Source organism: Pipistrellus kuhlii, unplaced genomic scaffold, assembly GCF_014108245.1.
Source record: "Pipistrellus kuhlii isolate mPipKuh1 unplaced genomic scaffold, mPipKuh1.p scaffold_m20_p_51, whole genome shotgun sequence".
In the NCBI taxonomy this organism is placed as follows: Eukaryota; Metazoa; Chordata; class Mammalia; order Chiroptera; family Vespertilionidae; genus Pipistrellus; species Pipistrellus kuhlii.
The window spans coordinates 1,715,514-1,736,763 of NW_023425553.1; the positions used below are offsets into that span (position 1 = coordinate 1,715,514).

The following is a 21,250-nucleotide window of genomic DNA, read 5'->3' on the forward strand; positions in this document are numbered from 1 at the left end:
TTGTTGCAAAACTAGGGCTAAGAAGATGGCGGATGAAGAGCATATTAGGCACTGCATGCTTTACGAGTTCCAATTAGGAAGAAAAGCAAGTGAGGCTGCAAAAAACATCTGTAGTGCTCTTGGTCAAGATGCAGTTAGCGCCAGAAAATGCCAGCGTTGGTTCGAGAAATTTCACGAGGGAAATTTTTCATTAGATGACAAGAGTGGTCGAGGCCGTGTGTCCAATTTTGATCAAGAAGCTCTTCAAGCTCTTTTGGTGCAAAATCCTCAAATTACCCAACAAGAGCTTGCGACAACTTTAAATTGTTCACAAAAAACAATTTCCAATCAATTGCGTGCACTTGGCAAAGTCCAAAAGTTTGGAAAATGGGTTCCTCATGAGTTGACCGACAACAACCGTAATCAAAGAGTCACAATTTGCAGTTCGCTCCTCTCTCGTCAAAACCGTTTGCCGTTTTTAGAGCAAATTGTTACTGGAGATGAAGAATGGGTGCTGTATGTTAATTCGAAAAGGCGGCCTCAATGGTTGGACAAAAATGAAGTTCCGCAGCCCACGCCAAAACCTGACTTGCATGCGAAAAAAGTGATGTTGTGTGTTTGGTGGAATTTTAAAGGAATTCTTCATTATGAACTTTTACCATCTAACCAAACCATTACAAGTGCAGTGTATAGTGCCCAATTGGAAAGGTTAGCCCAAGCTTTAAGAGAAAAAGAACCCGCGCTGATTAATTGGAAGGGCGTAATTCTTCACCACGGTAACGCACGACCGCATACTGCAAGAATCACTGCTGAAAAACTGCGCCAGTTGGAATGGGAAGTTCTCCCTCAACCTGCATATTCTCCTGATATTGCCCCTTCCGATTACCATTTGTTTCGTTCTTTGCAAAACTTTCTTCTTGGAAAAAAATTTAATAATGAAGAATGCCTCAAAAATGCATTGACCGAATTTTTTGCATCAAAATCACAAGAATTTTACAACAGAGGGATTAAAATGCTTCCTGAGCATTGGGCACAAGTAGTAGAAAACAACAGCAACTATATTGTTGATTAAATTTTGTTGTATTGTTTAAATAAATTTGATTTAAAAAAAGTATTAGAAAACGACATTAATTATTACTAGACCTAATATCTTTCTCTCCCTCTCCCTTCCTCTCTAAAATCAATAAAAGTAAATAAAGAAAATACTAATCCTCTCTTTTTTTCCATCTGAATAATTTCTATATTTCTGTTTTTATGCCAGTACCGTACTGCTTTGAGTACTATAGCCTTGTAGCATAGTTTGTTATCAGCTAGTGTTATATCTCCAACTTTGCTTTTTAAAAAAGATGGCTTTGGCTATTTGCAGTCTTTTGTGGGTCCATAAAATTTTTGGAATTACTTGTGCCAGCTCTGGGCCTCTCAGGAAGTGCAGACCAAAGTCAGCCACTGCCTTTGCCTTGCTCATGGCCACTTGAAATGAGCTGAAAAGTTATGTTCAGATGGTGGCCACCTGTGCTGGGATTGGAGGTGCTGGGAGAGGCTAAGCTGTGAACCAAGGCTGGCTGCTTCTAATGCCAGGTGTGGAGCTACTTAACAAGAGGTAAAGGCATGCCCAGGCCAGAGGCTGCTTGTTTGGGGTTTGCGAGCCTTTGAGAGATTTGAGGAAAGTCCAACACATGAGCCAAGACAGGCAATTTCTATGGAAAAGACACTGGAAGTGGTTCGGGTGGGCCTGCAAATTGGGTGAGGTGAAGTGTCAGGGAATTGCCAGAGCAGGTTGAACAGTGTTATGCAGGTTGATGGAGACTCATATGGCACCTGCCTACAACTGCAAAGGGAGAACTCAGCAAAGGAACAATGGATTCTTTAATTTAAATGTATTAGTCCTCTAGCCCAGTGTTTTTCAACCTTTTTTGGGCAAAGGCACACTTGTTTCATGAAAAAAATCACGAGGCACACCACCATTAGAAAATGTTAAAAAATTTAACTCTGTGCCTATATTGACTATATATAAAGTAATTCTCTTGAATAGGAATCAAATAAACACAAAGAAAGTATTTTATAATTACTTTATTATGAAATATTAAGTAAACAAAATAGTGAAAAATTATAAAATTCTTGTCTTGTCTGCACCTACGGCACACCCGGCAACATCAGTGTGCCGCGGAACAGCGGTTGAAAAACGCTGCTCTAGCCTATGAACCAGGAAGTCAAGGTTCAATTCCTGGTCAAGGCACAGGCCTGAGTTGCGGGCTTGATCCCCAGTGTGAGGCATGCAGGAGGCAACCAATCAATGATACTCTCTCATCATTGATGTTTCCATCTCTCTCTGAAATCAATAAAAATAAATAAATAAAAATCTCAGTCCACTCTTTTTCCCACCTAAACCATTTCTAGATTTCTGTCTTTGAGCTTGCAAATTTTCTGCTTCATATGATATTCTATATTTCCAGTGCTTTTCAATTAATTTCTCATTTTATTTGAGTTCTTTCAGCTCTAGAAGTTCTGCTTAGATTTGTTTAGAGTTTTGATCTTCTTGGTAAAATATTTCTGTTCATTAATTTTATTTCTGTGTTTATTGAGGTGTCTTTATGAGTTTTATTGTATCTTGTTTAGTTTGCTCATGACTACTATTTTGAATTCTCTGTCATTTCGATTATAATCTTCCATGTCTTTGAGTTTAATCCTGGAAAATTGTCATTTTCCTTTTGATACTGTGTTACTATGGTTATTCATGGTACTTGATAGATTGGTCTCTGCCAGTGCATTTGAAATAGTGAACATCTTTCCTATTTAGGTACCATTTTCATTTGAACAATTCAGCAGCTTGATAAGTAGAGGTGTTTCTTTTGTTTTCCAGTAAGTGGTGCTATAGCGCAAGTTTTTGTTCTTTCCTGACCAATGCAATTGGGGGAAGAAGCTCAACTTTTGACACCTAAGATGCTGTTTACCTATGTCATCCTAATAAATCCTAATACATTTTAAAAAATTAAGATTGATTTAAGCATATGATTGTTATCTAAATCCTCTTACCAGCGATCGGTTCATGGGTGGGCATATGACCCAATCAGGGCCAATGTCATCTGTGGGAATATCTACTGGGGGAACAGGTAATGCTCCTGGGAATGATTGTTTTACCTTAACAATAAATATTGGAAGGGCTATAGATAATGAGATCTTATAATTAGAAAGTCCAAATACATTATCTTCTAAATAATTTGATAATATTGCATACATCCTTCTTTGTTTTGTCATTATTTAAATACTCCTAAAATAGGAGAATAGGAGAGAGAGAGAGAGAGAGAGAGAGAGAGAGAGAGAGAGAGAGAGAGAGAGATTTCTTCATTTGCAGGTTTTTAGAGTCTTTTGTGAAACTTTACAATATTTGAATCTGTGAAAGCCATTTGGTGACCGAGAAGGGTGTTACATGTCAAAGACAGTTGAACATAATAACGGAAAGTATCCTTAATGAAGTCATGTATTTACTGAAATACCAATAGTACAATTGGCCTACCTAAAGATTTGTTATGTGAAAAACACATAGCCCCTTATTGTTGAGTCTGGCTTTCTGTTCCTTATAAACAAAGGTAACCTCACCCCAAATCACACCATTTTTAACATTATTTCTCAGGAATCCATTTGGCTGTTTAACTGATGGAGAAGAGGTACAAGGTTCAGAGAGACCTAGCCATGGCAAAATTCGTAATTCCTTTTTTTTTATTCCACATTTGAATTCAGTAATTTAACTTGAGGTAAAAAAGAGAAATTGCATGTGAAATGCAATCATTAAGTTAGAGCTACCCATATTAGATCATTTATTCATTCTCTACTTGGATTACAGAGATAATTGGAAGAAATTTAGAGTTTAGGATTATAAAATCCTGCCTCTCCTTATTCTAATGTTTAAAAAAAAAATGGTTCCTAATACATGACATATACTCTTTCAACATGTTCCACTTTGCTAACACTGCTCTTTCTTCCTGGAATGCTTTTCCTACTTATTTTTTCCCTACTAATTTATTATTCATCTGATAAAACTTAGTTTAGACATGTCTTCCAGGAAGTCTTTGGGAACCCCTAAATGAACTACAGTAGGAGTATTGCCTTTGTGTTCTTACAGCTCTGTGTGCCTACCTTTTCCATAACATAACACTAACTTATATTGAATTTATTTGTTCACAAATTGTTCTCCTAGCCCAGTGGTCGGCAGACTCATTAGTCAACAGAACCAAATATCAACAGTACAATGATTGAAATTTCTTTTGAGAGCCAATTTTTTTTTAACTTAAACTATATAGTTGGGTACATTGTTATTAACTTAATTAGGGTACTCCTAAACTGGCCTTTGCTGAAAACTCAAAGGGCCAAAGAGCCGCATGTGGCTTGCGAGCCGCAGTTTGCCGACCACTGTTCTAGACTAAAATATAAGCCATATGTGACTAATTTATTTCTTTATCCTCAGCATTTAGCACAGTATCTGATACATAATAAGTGCTTAGTAAATTATTTATTTGAACTATGGATGTCATTTGAGTGTTTATTGAAATAACGTTATTAAAACAAACATCTCTGGTGCATCCATGTTGAAAATTCAACCAACTCTTTAGTTAAAAACACACACACGCACCATTTGCAGCTGCTAAATGCTTATTTGTTCTTTTTTGAATCACCAAAGGTCAGAAAATTGTTTCTTTTATCCCCAAGTGATATTCTTTTATTAGCATCACCACCATCATCTTCTCCCTTTCTGAACTTTGCTTCCTCCTCAAACTGCCTTTTCCATCTGGGAGGCTGTCTGGGGAGGGAGCCAAGTATGTCATAGCAGGATGGGAGGTTCTCCAAACTCCCTAGTGTTAAAAGGGGAAACTCAGACTGAGCTCTAAGCACACAGCCAAGGAGAGGGAGGAGAGCAGGAAGACAGTTCACAAATTGAGCCAGGCTTGCAGAGAGGGACTGAGGCTGTGCTTGGCAACATTCCAGTGGCTGGAGATTCAAGGTAACTACTCCACTAATCCCTTTACCTTTCCTTCTTGGCCCACAGCTTCTGGAATTCTGGAGCTTCTGCATTTGAGCTGGGGATGAGCATGACTGTATGTTCTTTCTGTGTGCTGAGACAGGACTGATGTGAAACCTGCCTAGAGATCCAAAAGCAGGCAAGTTTCTTCCCTGAAAGGGAATTCTGAAAATTCACATTTTGTTTTATCATTTGGTTGTTTGTCTTTATTTTGAGTTGTTAAACCATCTCAGTACTAGCATTTCATTTTATGAACAGACAAAAAACCATCCACCAAAGCTACTTGTAGGGCTAGGAATGCTGCTGAGAGTTTTCTCCTTCAAGTAGGAAAGGACACTTTCTTAATTCTTATTAGAGTTGTTGTTTCCTTTTGCTTACACTTCTACTTCAGCTGTCACTACTTTGTTTTCTGTAATCAATTTGAACTGGAACAACATAAAAGGTGGGGATCACATTTCAAATGAACATTGATGGGTTCATTTTTATAAGTGAGTGTGTTTTAAATACACACTGGTCAAAAGAGGAGAAAGAGGGAAAGAGAGAAAAGAGGAGATATTAGGACACAGAGTTATAGGGGTTAATAAAATTGAAAATAGGTCATTTATAAACTCATTTCCTTAGAAAATGCTTCCTTGTCATTTTCAGGTAGAAATCAGGGATTTTGATCTATCTGACTTCGTTTTTCTTTTAAAAACACTGCATGTTGGTTGCAGGATTCTTTGAGTACAAAAAGCAAGCAATGCACTAGCTACTTTCTTCAGTGTCTTTAAAACATTTAAATGTCAAGTTCAGCTTTTCCTGGCTTGTAGCATATAGCTGAGCTGAACATTTCATCCTCTGATTTAAACTGTTTACCTTTCACATCTTCTCTTTTTAATTCCTTCTTGCAGAGATTTTTACTTCTTTGATTTGATGAGAGCAGCTAACCACAAGCCATTATCAGCCTGAGGTTTATGTGCAGGAGGGAAAAAAAAAATGAGACATTACAGGGCTATATCCCAAACAAACATTGAAAAGACTTGAGGAAAGGTTAGATTGAATGAACAATTATTTGGCTTCCTCTTCAGTAAGCTAGCAGAACAGGAAATACTGGGATGGGGGAAGGAAGGGAAAATATTTAAAGAACTTTATATGCAAAATATATTTTTACATTAAAAATACATGCAAAACAGACGAGAAATATTAATTTCTGTTTGGGAAATGTCCTTTCTGACTTCATGCTATGATAATACACCAGAGGCTGTTTTGAGTTGGATATTTTTTATTATTGGGACAACTGCTCCCATTTTCTTCTTTAAAAGGACTTGAAATTCCTAACTTTTAAAAATAGTCTTATGAATGTCTTTCAGAGTAAAATTTCTATCTTAAAATATATTTTTATTGATTTCAGAAAGGAATGGAGTGGAAAAGAGATAGAAATATCAATGATGAAAGAGAATCACTGATCTGCTGCCTCCTGCATGCCCCCACATTGGGGACCAAACCTGCAACCTGGGCATGTTCCCTGATCGAGAATTCAAACCTTGACCTCCTGGTTCATAGGTCAACGCTTAACCACTGAGCCACGCCAGCTAGGCCAGAGTAAAATTTCTATTTATGGTTTAAAATATGGTTGTGGTTGTGCCACAGGGGTGTGGCAGTTAAGGATCTACTGCAGTTCTAGTCTTAAATTTTTCCCTTTTGACTTCTTTCTACAGAAATGAAGATTCTGTCCTTAGGACTTAGCTAAAAATCCTCTTCTAACATAGACTACCCACCTTGACTCCTCAAGCTGAACGTGACTCTGACTCATAGGATTTTAAACCATCAGTTGACTTGAGTGGCGAAAGTAACTCCAAAGCATCAAGAAAGAATAATCTGAAATAAAAAGGTATCAACTTTATACTACTATTTTTCATCTGCTTAATTGTGTTATAAAATGATATTTTTCTACAGTGAGAAACAACTATCTTTGACTTTTATTACTGTTTTTAAAGGGAATATATAATAGTTTTTTTGCATTCAGAAATTTTCAAGGTTTAGTGTATATATATATATATTTCTGATTTATGTACTCACACATCTATTCAAAATGAATTTCTGGCCGAAACCGGTTTGGCTCAGTGGTAGAGCGTCAGTCTGCGGACTGAAAGGTCCCTGGTTCGATTCCGGTCAAGGGCATGTACATTGGTTGCAGGCAAATCCCCGGTAGGGGGTGTGCAAGAGGCAGCTGGTCGATGTTTCTCCCTCATCGACATTTCTAGCTCTCTATCCCTCTTTCCTTCTCTCTGTAAAAAATCAATAAAATATATTATTAAAAAAAATCAAAATGAATTTCTGTAAATGGATTCATACTGTGGAATTATGAAAGTAATGAAATTGATATCACATTTGTTTGTTGGTTGTTTACTCATCTCTCTGTATAAAAGCCTAATATGCAAAGTGTCCCCTCAGGAGTTCAATGGACTGGGAGTTCAATAGCTTACTATGACATGCATTGTCCACCAGGGGGCCGCGTGGAATGAATGAAGGCCTGGCCAGCAGCAGGCAGCTGGGGAATTGAGGCCCTGGCAGGCAGCCAGCCAGCAGTTGCTAGGGATCCTACCCATGCATGGATTTCATGCACTAAGCCTCTAGTCCACATGTGTCAAACACAAGGCCCGCGGGCCAAATCCGTCCCGCCAGGCCTTGCAATGTGGCCCGCACCGCACTGTCATCACTGCACTCCGCTGCGTTTCCATCACAATGACAGTTTATGACTGTTCAGTAAACCATTCAGCCCACGATTTAGGCTGGATTTTAGATTTTGGCCCCTTCTCTGATTGAGTTCGACACCCCTACTCTAGTCATTCAATAATTGCTTACTATAAGCTCACTGTTTATTAGGCTCACAGTGCTGGGAATCCAGAAATTTCTAAGTAAAGATATTATGTTACTTGGAAGTTTTTTTTTGGGATGGACAAGCATATAAATAATTATTGTGTACTGTATAATAAATTCTCTAAGAGATATTTCCAATCTGAAGCAATAATAAAGGATAGAAAGGGATGGGATGGGCAGTTCAAGAGGATGTTTTATTTTAGCAAAATCTTTTTTTAAATATATTTTATTGATTTTTTTATATAGAGGAAGGGAGATGGATAGAGAGTCAGAAACATTGGTGAGAGAGAAACATTGATCAGCTGCCTCCTGCACACCCCCAACCGGGGATGTGCCCACAACCAAGGTACATGCCCTTGACCTGAATCGAACCCGGGACCCTTCAGTCCGCAGGCTGATGTTCTATCCACTGAGCCAAACCAGTGTTGGCTATTTTAGCAGAATCTTAATGGATCATTATAAGACTTTTATTTAAAAAAAATATTTTTATTGATTTTTTGCAGAGAGGAAGAGAGAGGGATAGAGAGTTAGAAACATCAATGAGAGAGAAACATTGATCAGTTGCCTCTTACACACCCCCTACTGGGGATATGCCCGCAACCAAGGTACAAGCCCTTGACTGGAATCGAACCCGAGACCTTTCAGTCCACAGGCTGACGCTCTATCCACTGAGCCAAACCGGTTTCTGCTCATTATAAGACTTTTAGTACCACAACCAACTGATGAATCTTTCATTGCTTGACCCAAGATAACCTCAAATACATTATACTTTATATAATTTCCTCCTCATCTTATGAATCTTGTTATATCCACTTTATCTGTAAGAAAATTGAGGCTCATAGAGAATAAGTAATTTGTCCAAAGTTACCAGGCTTGTAAATGGCAGAGGTGGGATTAAAACTCAGACATTCCCAAAGCCACTATGTTATATTATTTCTCAAGAAGGGACAAGAAGGTTGGGGTAGGTAGAGTAAAAGAGGACATTTTTGGCAAAAGGAATCATAAGTTAAAGCAATATAGATATAAAAAAGTGGGTGAGTCTGATGAACTGCGTTTGGAGTAATTTTGGGGGTATCAAAGGGAAAGATAGTTGGAATCAAAGCCCAGAAATAAGGCAAAGACATGTGTGTAACTTCTCATATGCTGTATTAAATATATTTGAACTTCATTCTCTAGACTTTGAGAAGCCTTTGACAATGTTTATGCAAGGAAAGCCATAATCAGTTTTACATTTGAGAAAGATAATTCTAGTTATCATGGAAGGGTGAATTAGTAAGTGGAGACTAAAAACACTAGTTTGTATGAGGAATTACTGGTATAATGAACTGCATCTGCTTATTCCTTTAAGAAATGAAAATTGCAATAGTTACTTCATTCGATTATTAGAAATATTAACTAAGTCATCACATTAAAAGAGATCCAAGCCAGGCCAACATGGTTCAGTGGTTGAATATCAACCTATGATCCAGGAAGTCATGGTTTGAATCCCGGTCAGGCACATGCCTAGGTTGTGGGCTCACACTCACTCTCAGTGTGGGGCATGCAAGAGGCAGCCGATCAATGATTCTCTCTCATCACTGATGTTTCTATCTTTCTATCCCTCACCCTTCCTCTCTGAAAACAATAAAAATATATTTTTTGAAAAAAAGATACAAAATGACTGGCATATAGTTAAGTGCTTCATAAATGTTAGCTATTGTTACTATGTTACTAATACTACTGTGATTATATTATGTAAAAGAGTAGGACACCAAAGAGTAAAAAGTGAAATGAAAATTTCAAATATAATAAAGACATATGAGGAGGAGCTTAATCTTAATTGAGACTTGAATTGGTACTTGATACCAAGGACTAGAAGGGGAAAGGCATGGGCAAAGGCAACATATTATAGACAGGCAATGATACCCACACCATTTTTGTAGATGTAAAGAGGTCTTGACAGATACACTCAATTAAGAACATGGACACCGGAGTCCTACTGCTTGAGTTTGTATGCCACCTGAGAAACTTATTATCAATAGTTTAATGTTGGGCAAGTTATTTACCATTTTCTTCATTGGCAAAATAAGGATAATATTTGTACCCACTTTATTGGCTAAGAACAATGCCTGGCACATAGTAAGTCCTATGCAGTCTAGGTATTCTTATCATTAACCATAGAAAATAACTCATTTATAGATAGCTTTGAATTCTAGGATAAGGGTTTTAGATTTGATCTTTAGGCAAAGTGGAGCCACTGACAATTTTAAACAGGGACAAAGGTGATATAATAATAACTGATCTGGTAATAGAATGTAGGATATTTTTTGGAAGTTGAGGCAGGGTTTAGGGCAGATGTGGATGGATCTCAGCTAGAGATGGACAGATGAATTTAGAGGTTCAGATCAATTAGTGCAGAGTGAAGAACAGAAGTGGCAGTGGTAGTTCTAGTATGTATATGCAAGAGACATCAGAAAGCAATAATTCCTATGTTAGTGAGGGATACACATGAGGTCATTAAGGTGACTCTAAAGTTTCTAAATCTCCAGGTTGAAGACTGGGAAAAGTGTGATATTATTGCCACGGCAAAAGAAATCATAAAATATGGCCTGTTTTGGCTGGAAAAATAAAACAAAGATTATTAAAATAACTTAGATTTTACAAAACACTTTCACATACTAGCACATGAGTGTGGTTTGGAAAAAGGAGCTGCTGGTGCACTCAGCAAGTGGTTGCTAATAGTGAACTGAAGCTTATGTGAGAGGCTAGGATTCTGTAATCATATATGTAAATATAATAGTTGGAAAAGCTTAAGAGGATGATTTCTCTGAGTGAGAGATTAGATAGAACCACCCCCCCCCCCCAGACACACACACACACAGTTTTGAGGCTTGCATAGTCACAGTTTAGGATAGTTTGAGAAGCAAGATAAGCCAGTGGCAAAGATGCAATTGGAATCGACTGGGAGGTAAGAAGATGCTCAGGAAAGTCTAATATGGACAACTAGAGGCCTGGTGCACAAAATTCATGCACTCGGGAGGGGAGGGGGTAGGGCGGTCCCTCAGCCCAGCCTGGGCTCTCTTGCAGTCCAGGAACTCTTGGGGAATGTCTGACTGACAGCACGGAGCAATTGGGGCTGGTGCTGTCAGTGGGTGTGAGCGGTGACTGCTCCCCTAATCACCAGGCAGGAGCAGGGGGAGGTGGAGAAGCCCTGAGGGGCGATCAGGGCCAGTATCTGCTGCTTGCACCCACTGACGGTGCTGAGCAATTGAGGCCGGCACTGGGTGCCAGCAATGGGTGTGAACAGTGACTCTAGTGCTGGCAGCAGGTGTGAATGCTGGGCAGGACCGCAGCATGTGGGAGCAAATAATTTTCAGTAACCACAAGAGGCTCACCCTGATGATAGCAACCAGAACCCCATCTTGGTCTGGTGCCCCTCCTCACCTGCTCCACCATCCCACTGCGGCCAACACCCACCATGTTCTGCACTCTGCCACCTGCTGCTAGCACCAGCCATGTTCTGTACACACCCCTGGGTGGTCAGCACAATCATAGTAACTGGTTGTTTGGTTATCCCACTGTTTGATCTATTTGCATATTAGGCTTTTATTACATAGGGTAATCCAATGTAATAAAAGCCTAATATGCAAATTGTCCCCTTGGGTGGTGGTTTGACCAGGAGTTTGACCCAGAGACCGTGAGTCCAGCTGCTCACTATGACGTGTGCTGACCACAAGGGGGCGGTATGAAACATGGCAGGTGTTGGCAATGTGCTGTGACCTCTCATTGGCTACCTGGGGGCGGGGGGTGATGGGGATGGAGGTGCGGTGAGAATGCAGGGTGTCTGCTGAACTCGCTCTTACTCCCCCTGTTACCCTCCCCTGGGACACCAGGGCTCATGCGCCAAGGAACCCCCCCCCCCCCCCCCCCCCCCGCACTCAGCCCACAGTGCCTGGCCATGCTCACCACATCTCCATGTGGGGACTCAGGCACTGTGATTCAAGCAGAAGGGGGGTTTATGTTGGGCTGCCCAGGGCCCAGAGATCAGCTTGGACCTGCCCTTCCACACCAGACGCTCATGCTTTAATCACCGGCCAAGCCTAGGGACCGCACCCATGCACGAATTTCATGCACTGGGGCCTCTAGTAAATCAATAAAGGAGAATGGGGAACAAAGAAAGGTGATGAGCACACCATGTTTTTTTTATTGGAAACAGTGGTTCTAGTAAAATGGTAGGGGCAGAAGTTGGGATATAAAAAGGTGAGGAATGAGTAGACATTTGAGAAGATACTAAGTTATGATCTTACAATAGTTGCCTATATTCTTTATTTTATAATTAATTTTCTCATACTGCAATAAGGTATCACTATAAACCCAGTAGAGTGGCAAAATTTAGATATCTAGATAATGCCAAGTCATGGTGGGAATGTGCGGATTAAGTTGGGATGAAGACAAGGCACATTTTAGAGAGCAATATGTCACTGAGTAGTCAAATTAGGTATATGCATACAGTGTGACTCATAAATACTACTGCTGGCTATATGGTCTAAATGTGTTCTCTCACAGGTTCATAGGAAACACGCACAGGAGTATAAATTGGAGCAAGGAGTTAGAGCCAATCTGGGTGTCTGTTACTGAGAGAGTAGATAGTAAAACATAGTGGTGCATACCATGGAGTGTCATGTCACAGTTAGAAGCAGGAGATTAGGTATACATATAGCAACATGAAGGAATTTGAGCAATATAGTGCTGAGAGTGAAAAATGTATAAATATGTATAAATGAAGACTGAAATGTATGATGCAATAACATCAAGAATATATATGCATAGAAGGATATACACTAAACCTCAAAATGGCAGCCTATGGTAGAATCAGGGACAGGAATGGGAATGGACTGAGAGTAAAACAGAATAACCAAAACAAATAAACAAACACCACAAGGAAGTCCCTGCATGGACTGTGATAACATGCCATGAATTGAGGATTGTGATCATTTGATGCACTCAACATTCAGAAGGACATTAAAAATATAATTGCAGGGCTAAATTATGTGCAATTTTTCTTTTCTGCCATTCTGAAGTTAAAAATAGTTAATTTGCAAAAGATTATGGTTTGCTTGACTTTCTTGGTATATAGTGTACATGAGTGCAGAAAAATAATGTTTGTAAACAGAATCCCTATACTGTAAACTTTTACTTAGAACTGATGTCTTTTGCTTCTGCAGATCAATATGGCCATGCCAGAGAAATCAAGTTGTACCAAATCAAGCAAGGATTTCAGTCATTTTCCTGAGATTGTTGAACTCAATGTGGGTGGTCAGGTGTACATCACTCGCTATCCCACTTTGGTCAGTGTTCCTGGATCCCTGCTCTGGGAAATGTTCAGTGAAAAGAATCCTTGCTCCCTAATCCAGGACAACAAAGGGAGGTTTTTTGTAGACCGGGATGGTTTCCTCTTTCGCTATGTGCTAGACTACATGAGAGACCGGAAACTGGTGCTTCCTGACCACTTTCCAGAGTGTGGTCGGCTCCAGAGAGAAGCAGAGTACTTCAAGCTACCGGAGTTAGTGAAGATGTTGGCTCCTAAAATCAACATGGTCAACTCAGTTGGCAATGATTTATGCCAAAGTGATCTAGAAGAGCTTTCCACCAACATTGACATCGCATGTAACCTCTCTTCAAATAATAACATCCAAGTTAGTGGTCCTGGTAACCCGCCAGCTCTGACAGCAAATACTCATTCTGACCTCAAGAAGGCAGGTTTCATCACTATTGGCTATCGAGGCTCCTATACTCTGGGTCGGGATAGCCAAACAGATGCCAAATTCCGCCGCGTGGCCCGAATCATGGTGTGTGGTAAGATCTCATTGGCCAAAGAAGTATTTGGAGATACTCTAAATGAGAGCAGAGACCCTGACCGTCCTCCTGAGCGATACACTTCTCGATATTACCTCAAATTTAACTTTCTGGAACAAGCCTTTGACAAACTAGCTGATGCTGGCTTTCACATGGTAGCATGCAATTCCACTGGCACCTGCACTATCACCCATGATCAGACAGATGACAAGATCTGGACCTCTTACACTGAATATGTTTTCTGCCGGGAGTGACACTTAAAAGAAATCACCCAGAAAATACAAACCAAACAGCCAACTCTCTCCCTTCTCTATTCCTGTGCCAACTATCACTTTTAGAAATAAACAGATTAATTTTTTGACCTATAAATCTTGGACAATGTCATTCTCTTCACCATAACCATTTGAACTTTTTTTGGTAACTTCCTTCTTACACATACCATCCTATCTGGCTTCCAACCAGTCTTGGATTGTGAAGTTGGATGTCATTTCATGAAAAATATTCAATGCACAGGCATATGTGCATGTACATCACTATAAATAGTAGAGATGTATTTCTTGAGTGAATGTAGGTAGATAAACCCACAGGATTTAGTTAGTTAGCTGAAAAATGCTAAGCCATGGTTTCCAAACTACTTCTCAGCACCACATCTTGGAATTGCTTATATACCTTGCTGTTTGTATTCTCCTAAAGAAAGAAAGCTTCGTGTATACTTATTCTGAAGTCGAGACCCCCCTACAGTAAATGTGAATATGCTTTGTAAACTGTTATTGCTATTCTTTTTTGTCCAGATGGAATGGAAGAAACTGGCAGGCATCTTCCAGGAGGTTCATAGAAAGGCCAATCAATCCTATGATTATTAATTATTCTTATTAGAAGATGGGTGTAAAGACAACAGTTAACAAAAGTAATTAATGCCAAGAACAGGAGGCTTAGCACTTGAATTGCCTTTACTTAGAAAGGAGAGTGAGGGTGAGCATCATGACTATTACACAGGCATGAGTAGGTATGCCCTTTTATTTTTTAATTTTTTATTTATATTTATATTTATTTTTATTGTCTAAAGTTTTAATATGTCTCCTTTTCCCCCAAATGACACCCCCCAGCCACTCCCACCCCAGGCAAGCCTCCACCGCCCCAGTGTCTGTGTTCCATTGGTTATGCTAATATGCATGTATCCAAGTCCTTCGGTTGCTCTCTAATGCCTCTTCCCCTACCATTTGTCTCTAGATTGATCTATTCTTGTTCATCAAATTATGTTGATCATTATATCCCACATATGAGTGACATCATGTGATATTTATCTTTCTACTACTGGCTTATTTCGCTTAGCATAATGTTCTCCAGTTCCATCCATGCTGTTGCAAATGGTAAAAGACTGCATCAAAATATCACTTTATTTATTAGAATTGAAACGCAAAAGCATGTAGCTAAGAGAAGATTAAGCAAAGAATTGCTTTCTACAAATTCATATATGTAGTAGTTTGTTTTTCACTAAGTCAAATATTTGGATGTATGGCAACTGTTAACTTTTGGTGGAGTGTGTGTGTGTGTGTGTGTGTGTGTGTGTGTGTGTGTGTCTGGGGTGGGAGTGGAGAAGAAATAGGAGGAAGATGAACAAAAGGTGAACTTTTGAAAAAGGATATAAAAATTTATCTTCTGGAATCCCTACTAATGACCTTTATTCACAGGTTGAAAGAAAAACCCTCATATGAAAACACCTTAGTTTGATACAAATTTCTGAATTGCTGGAGAATATGAGAAGTCAAGAAAAAGAAACTGAGGGCTCATTTTCAAAGACCTTTATCTCCTCTGAATAGCTTTATAGCAAGTCAATGATCAAATGGCCTTCTGGTTCCTTTATTTATTCCTTGATGACTTATATTTACTCCATGTCTCTATTGTATTTATTATCTTTTGATTTATTTTCTAGTCTGGACTCTGGGTTGCAAGGAACCAAAACCCATTCAATGTGTCTTGAGAAAAATAAAAAGTACATGTGTCAGGGGTGTGAATGGGTAGACATTCTATAAATGCACCTGTCCTGTTGAGTGCAAGGGGAAAAAATGAAGTCCAATCAAATTTCAAATGATCTGGGAAGATATCAGGAACTGACATTCTATCTTGTCTGTCAGAGGCCATTTGACTTCTCCTTTGGTCACCTGAGTCTGTCAGTTGTATATATTTCTCTCTACACCTTGGGATCACCTTCTTTTTCTCAGCTTGTACCTGCCATAAAACAGACATGTCAGCCCTTCCATGAGCATAAATTTTCAGCCATTCTCTCATAGTTAACTTCTTTAGTGACACCCTAATTCAAAAAATCCCGATCAGCTGTTGCTTAAGAGAGAGTCTGAATGGGTGGAAGGCACTGTGAGTGTTGGCAACCAAAGGACTGTTATCAACATTTCTAGATGGATTACTCCCTATGCCTGACACATAGTAAACAATAAGAGTATAACATGTAAAAGACTCTTTGATAAGGATTTCCAAAGGTCTCAGGGACCGATCGACTATTCATGGAAGTGATGATTCTATAATGTGGTCAGGGGCCATCTTTCATGATCTTCCAATGTAGCTTTGCTAATACCCTTCTGATAAGTTACTGCCCTGGAGGGGCAACATTTTAGATGCTATGGAGTGGTGTTTCCCAAACTCAGTCATTTGTGTACCATTCTTACGGTTTTTACAATTCCTATATCCCTCATGCACTGTTAATCCAATCTTTTAAAAAGATTGCTAGTAAGTCCAGTTTCAGTTTTATTTAAATACATTCAGTAGCTCTATCCCCTCTGAAATATTTATGGTATGCTCCAGGCCTCAGTGGCTTTGTTGGGCAGTAGAGAAGAGGCTATCTTTTGTCCTATGTTATACTGGTATGTATACCACACTTAGGCCATAAGGATATAGAGATTTGCAACGTGACCTGGTGCTTCATGCCTTGGGCTCGCCTCCTAGAAATGTACTTAGAGAAGATTTGTAACCCAATTTAGAACCAGGACTACTGCTCTACTCACTTTTATCCTGTCATCAATGTACTGTCCTCTTGGGTTACAAATTAATTCCAAAACACTGTGTCATCTGTTCTTCAAATTATAATTGTATTAGCCCAATCAGATTACTCTCCTATAAACTGGCAATAAAGTAATGGGGGAATGAGAGGGAATAAATTGTAATAATCTCTCAGATTGTGTAGTTCATTAAGAAGTTAGAATATAGGATGGCTCACAGGCTAACTAAGGGGAGATCTCACTGGGTAGGCATATGATTACATATTTGTTTTCATTTGAAAGTCACTAGTTTGGTTGGTGCTTATAAATAATTGCTCAAACTATAGTTGATATTATAAATGACTTTCTATCAAGGCTGTTGTGTTGGAGGCACTAGAAACTGAGTCTGGTTGATAGCTACAGAAAAGAAATGATCCTTCCAGAAATTCTGTTAACTAGTTAAATTTCAGAACCACCACGTGCCCATCCTGCTGGAATGAGGGGTAACGTTGTCAATAATCACTAGGTCAAACAGCCTGGATGAAGATGATGACGTTGCAGCTCCCATTCTTAGTAAACAGATGAAATGCCCAGCCTCAGGCAGCTTACTCCACCACATGCCCGAGTTGAGCATTTCCAAGTTTTCCGTGTCCAATGCTCTCTCTCTCACCAAAGTGGTTCAGAATGATGCATACACAGCTCCTGTTCTCCTCTCCTATCTTGGAACAAAAGCCTTGACCAGCATGTCTGGACACTACTGAACAAGAAGGATTCCTCTAAAGAGCTGCTGCTTGCTGAGCCCGTTGTTAGCACATTGGAAGGCACCAAGATGACTGTGACTAATCTGCACCTTAGAGTCATCGAGGAAGATACTGCTGAGAATTCTGTGTATGTGGAGCCCTGAAGCGGCTCGGCTGGTCCATCCTGGGGCAGCAGAAATGGTCTTTGTTAAGAAGGATGATGGAACTGGAGAGTATTATGCTAAGCGAAATAAGCCAGGCAGAGAAAGATAAATATCACATGATCTCACTCATTTGTGGAATATAATGAACAACATAAACTGATGAACAAAAACAGATCCAGACACAGAGAAACATTGATCAGACTTCCAAACCTCAGAGGGAAGGTAGGGGACATTGGGGGTAAGGGGGAGAGCTCAATCAAAGGACTTGTATGCATTTATATATGCTTAATCAATGGACACAGACAACAGGGGGGTGAGGGCATGAGTGGGGGTGGGAGCGTAAGGGAGGGATAAGGACACATATGTAAAACCTTAATCAATAAAAAATAAAATAAAAAGAAGAAGGATGATGCCATCACTGCATATAAGAAATATAACAGCCCTAGTTGGTTTGGTTCAGTGGATAGAGCGTCAGCTATGGACTGAAGGGTGGGTTCAATTCTCGGTCAAGGGCACATACCTTGGTTGCAGGCTCGATCCTTGGCCCTGGTTGGGGTGCATGCTGGAGGCAGCCAATTAATGTGCCTCTCTCATATCGATGTTTCTCCCTTCCACTCTCTCTAAAAATCAATGGGAAAATATCCTTGGGGGAGGATTACCTAAACAGAACAAAATAAAACAAAACAAAAGGGAAAGAAATATAACAACCGGTGTCTGGACGGGAAACCAGTAAGTGCAACCTTCACACGAATGGGAACCTTATCACCTCAGTGCAGCCCATCCTGCTATGGTTGTGGGACAGCCACTCAGTGATAAAGGAGAGTGTGCTGCCTCCCAGGGTGAACCCTGCTGCCCCGTCCACCCCTCCTGCTGAAGTGGATCCTGACATCATGCTGACGGTGTTCTGCAAGTCCTCCGAGGCTTCTGTGACCACACAGCCTACAAAACTCAAAGTCAGACTTTGAGATGGGGAGTGAGGCAGCCAGAAGCAGGGGCAGAGGATGTGGCTCTGTATTGTGTTTCCTCTCCCTCCGCATCCACACCAAGATAGGTTTGTTCTTCTCAGAGTGTCTCTCTCCCTAATCTGAGCCCCAAACTGATTCCTTTTTTGGAACTGGTACCCTACATTCTCTGCATGGGCTTTCTTGTGGTTTCATGGACTACAGGGCAAGGGCTGTTGGAAAGACACTGCTTTCTCTAGGAGTGAGGCGTTGTGTTCCCTTTAAAAGAGTTTTTAGGCAGGGAATGGGAGTCAGGTCAGCTCCACATCTGTGCCAGTCATCTGCCTAACCAACGGAGATGGCCTGGGTGAGAATCAGGTCTCAGGCCTCTGATCTTCTCACAATTGGCTCCAAACCAATCTGGTCCTATGGCAAATTCAGGTGAAGCTGCTGTTCTGCTAGGAAGGGTACACCCCAGCTCTTGGTTTGGAGGGCTCGTGCTGTCTCAGGCAAACCAGAGTAAATCCTGAGAAGTTCCATTTCCCTTTTACCTTGCGTTATGCCAACTCCTCCGCCCCAGCTCTATTGGGTTCTGATTATCGCTGCTGGGAAAGCTTGTGTTGTTGGCCCTTCCGGTTCTCACCAGCCCAGCACTCGTCACACCCTGTTTTTGGTGTCAATGCCAGCTCTCCACTAGTTCTGTGACACTGCACGTTTGGAGGATTATTGAAAGGGGAGAAGTTGGCTTGCTCTTGACTCTTCCTTTCTGGGCTCAGATGTCTACAGGACAACAGTGAGGGATGCTAAAAGGCATATTTCCAGCTGCCACCAAGGGGCACTGTCTCCACTATTGTAAGTGACCCATCTGTCCATGACCAGAGGCGTGTTTTCCTGCGTTGGCAGTGGAGATAGGGAAATGGTTGTTGGTGGGGAGGGAGTTGAGAGACCAAAGCAGCCCTTCCAAGCAAGCAGTGGGTTATTCCTTTAGCATGGTTCCAGGGAGTTGGGGCAAAACTGTAGAACCCAGGAGCAGCCCCTGAATATCAAGGGTGTTGCTCCAGAATCATTCTCAGTCTCCCACCAGTTTGTTGGAACTGTGAAGGGAGTCCAGGCTGGAAGATATGGAAAGAACTGGGAAGCAAGATTCTGGGAGCTCTACAGAACTATTATATTTGCAAATGACATGAAAGGCACAAGCTTAGAAAGTAAAGAGCAGTTTTAGGTTCATAGCAAAATTGAGTGAAAAGTCTAGAGTGATACCCTATGTCTCCCCCCCTCCCTTTCACACATTCTCCCCCACCTTCAGCAGTCCATACTGGAGCAGTATACTAGTATTTGTTACAAGTAATGAACTAATACTCATTATTATCACCCAAAGTTCATAGTTTACATTAGAATTCACTTTTGTTATTGTATATTATATGAGTTTGGACAAATGTATAATGACATGTATCTACCATTATAGTATCATATAAAATAGCCACACTGCCTTAAATTTTCCCTATGCTCCACCTATTCATCTTTCCCTCACTCCAAATTCTTACCAACTATCCATCTTTTTAAAAAATATATTTTTATCGATTTCAGAGAGGGAAAAAGAGATAGAAACATCAATAAATCATTGATCAGCTGCCTCCTCACGCCCCCTACTGGGGATCGTGCCCCAAACCAGCTATGTGACCTTGATTGGAATCAAACTTTAACCTCCTGGTTCATAGTTTAACACAATCACTGAGCCACACCGGCTGGGCAGCAACTACCCATCTTTTTACTGTTTTCATAGTTTTAACTTTTCCATAATGTCATAGAGTTGAAATCATCCAGCATGTAGCCTTTTCAGATTAGCTTTGTTCATTCAGTAATGTTCATTTAAGGTTCCCTTGGGTGCTTCAAAGCTAATTTCTTTTTAACTTTCACAATGTTGAAAAAATGATACATAATAATTACATGATTCTCACAATCCAAATTTTTAGTCCTCCTTTTCCCCCTGCCCTAGTCATACATGTTAATTTGTTTGCAGAACATCTCCTTGAAGTACTAGTATATCAAACTCAACATGTTCAAAAACAAACGCAAACCTTGTACTTCCACCTTCTTTCCCACCCTCAAGTCAGCATTTTCCCTTTAAACTTGCTTTCTGTTATTGACTTAATTCTACCAAAGATTTCCTTCTTCTTTTTCCATATGTATCTAATAAATTAACACTCTTTGCTGATTCTGCCTGTGCAATTTTTCTCTTCTTTGTTCTTTTCTTTCCATCATCACTGCTAATATTTCTAGTTCTGAGACTGACATGGACAGTTACAATAGCACTGTTTTGGTTTCTCTGCTTCCTATCTCCGGTCCCTCTAATCTACCCTCCAGCCTGCTCTGAAAATAATCTTAAAGACCCACTTTTAAATGATAAAAAAATCCAATATCTTCCTCTAGCGAATAAATTACAATTAACTTATCTCATCCTTTGTAACTCTTGTTATACAGAAGGCAATGTCCTTCAGATTGGGGAAAGAAGATCAATACATAGTAAATTGCAACTAGCAGTGTTTACAATTTAAATCTTTATTGATTCCAATTAATAGCACAGGCTCATTCAGATAGATTCATTTTGACTACATGAATTAATAGTCAAATATATTTGAAGTGATGAAGTAAAGCACTTGTTAGCAGATTTAAGCTTACTATGGAGACTTAGAAAAGTCCTGTCCTTCACCTATTATTTTCTACAATC

The 21,250-nt window shown here is 40.0% G+C and overlaps 1 protein-coding gene and 1 pseudogene across 2 annotated transcripts; both read left to right on the plus strand.

Moving 5' to 3' along the window:
• Window positions 1-4,852: 4,852 nt before the first annotated feature.
• Window positions 4,853-14,981, plus strand: LOC118706470 (BTB/POZ domain-containing protein KCTD12-like). 2 transcript variants are annotated; one of them, XM_036415810.2, is made up of 3 exons: window positions 4,870-4,975; window positions 6,691-6,863; window positions 13,057-14,981. In XM_036415810.2, exon 3 carries the CDS (start codon window positions 13,063-13,065, stop codon window positions 13,939-13,941), a length of 879 nt encoding a protein of 292 aa, XP_036271703.1. In that variant the 5' UTR covers window positions 4,870-4,975; window positions 6,691-6,863; window positions 13,057-13,062; the 3' UTR covers window positions 13,942-14,981. The 2 variants fall into 2 exon arrangements, with proteins under 2 accessions (XP_036271707.1, XP_036271703.1); XM_036415814.2 differs by lacking the exon at window positions 6,691-6,863 and having other exon boundaries at window positions 4,853-4,975.
• On the plus strand, window positions 14,567-17,701 carry LOC123651425 (annotated as a pseudogene).
• Window positions 17,702-21,250: the final 3,549 nt, after the last annotated feature.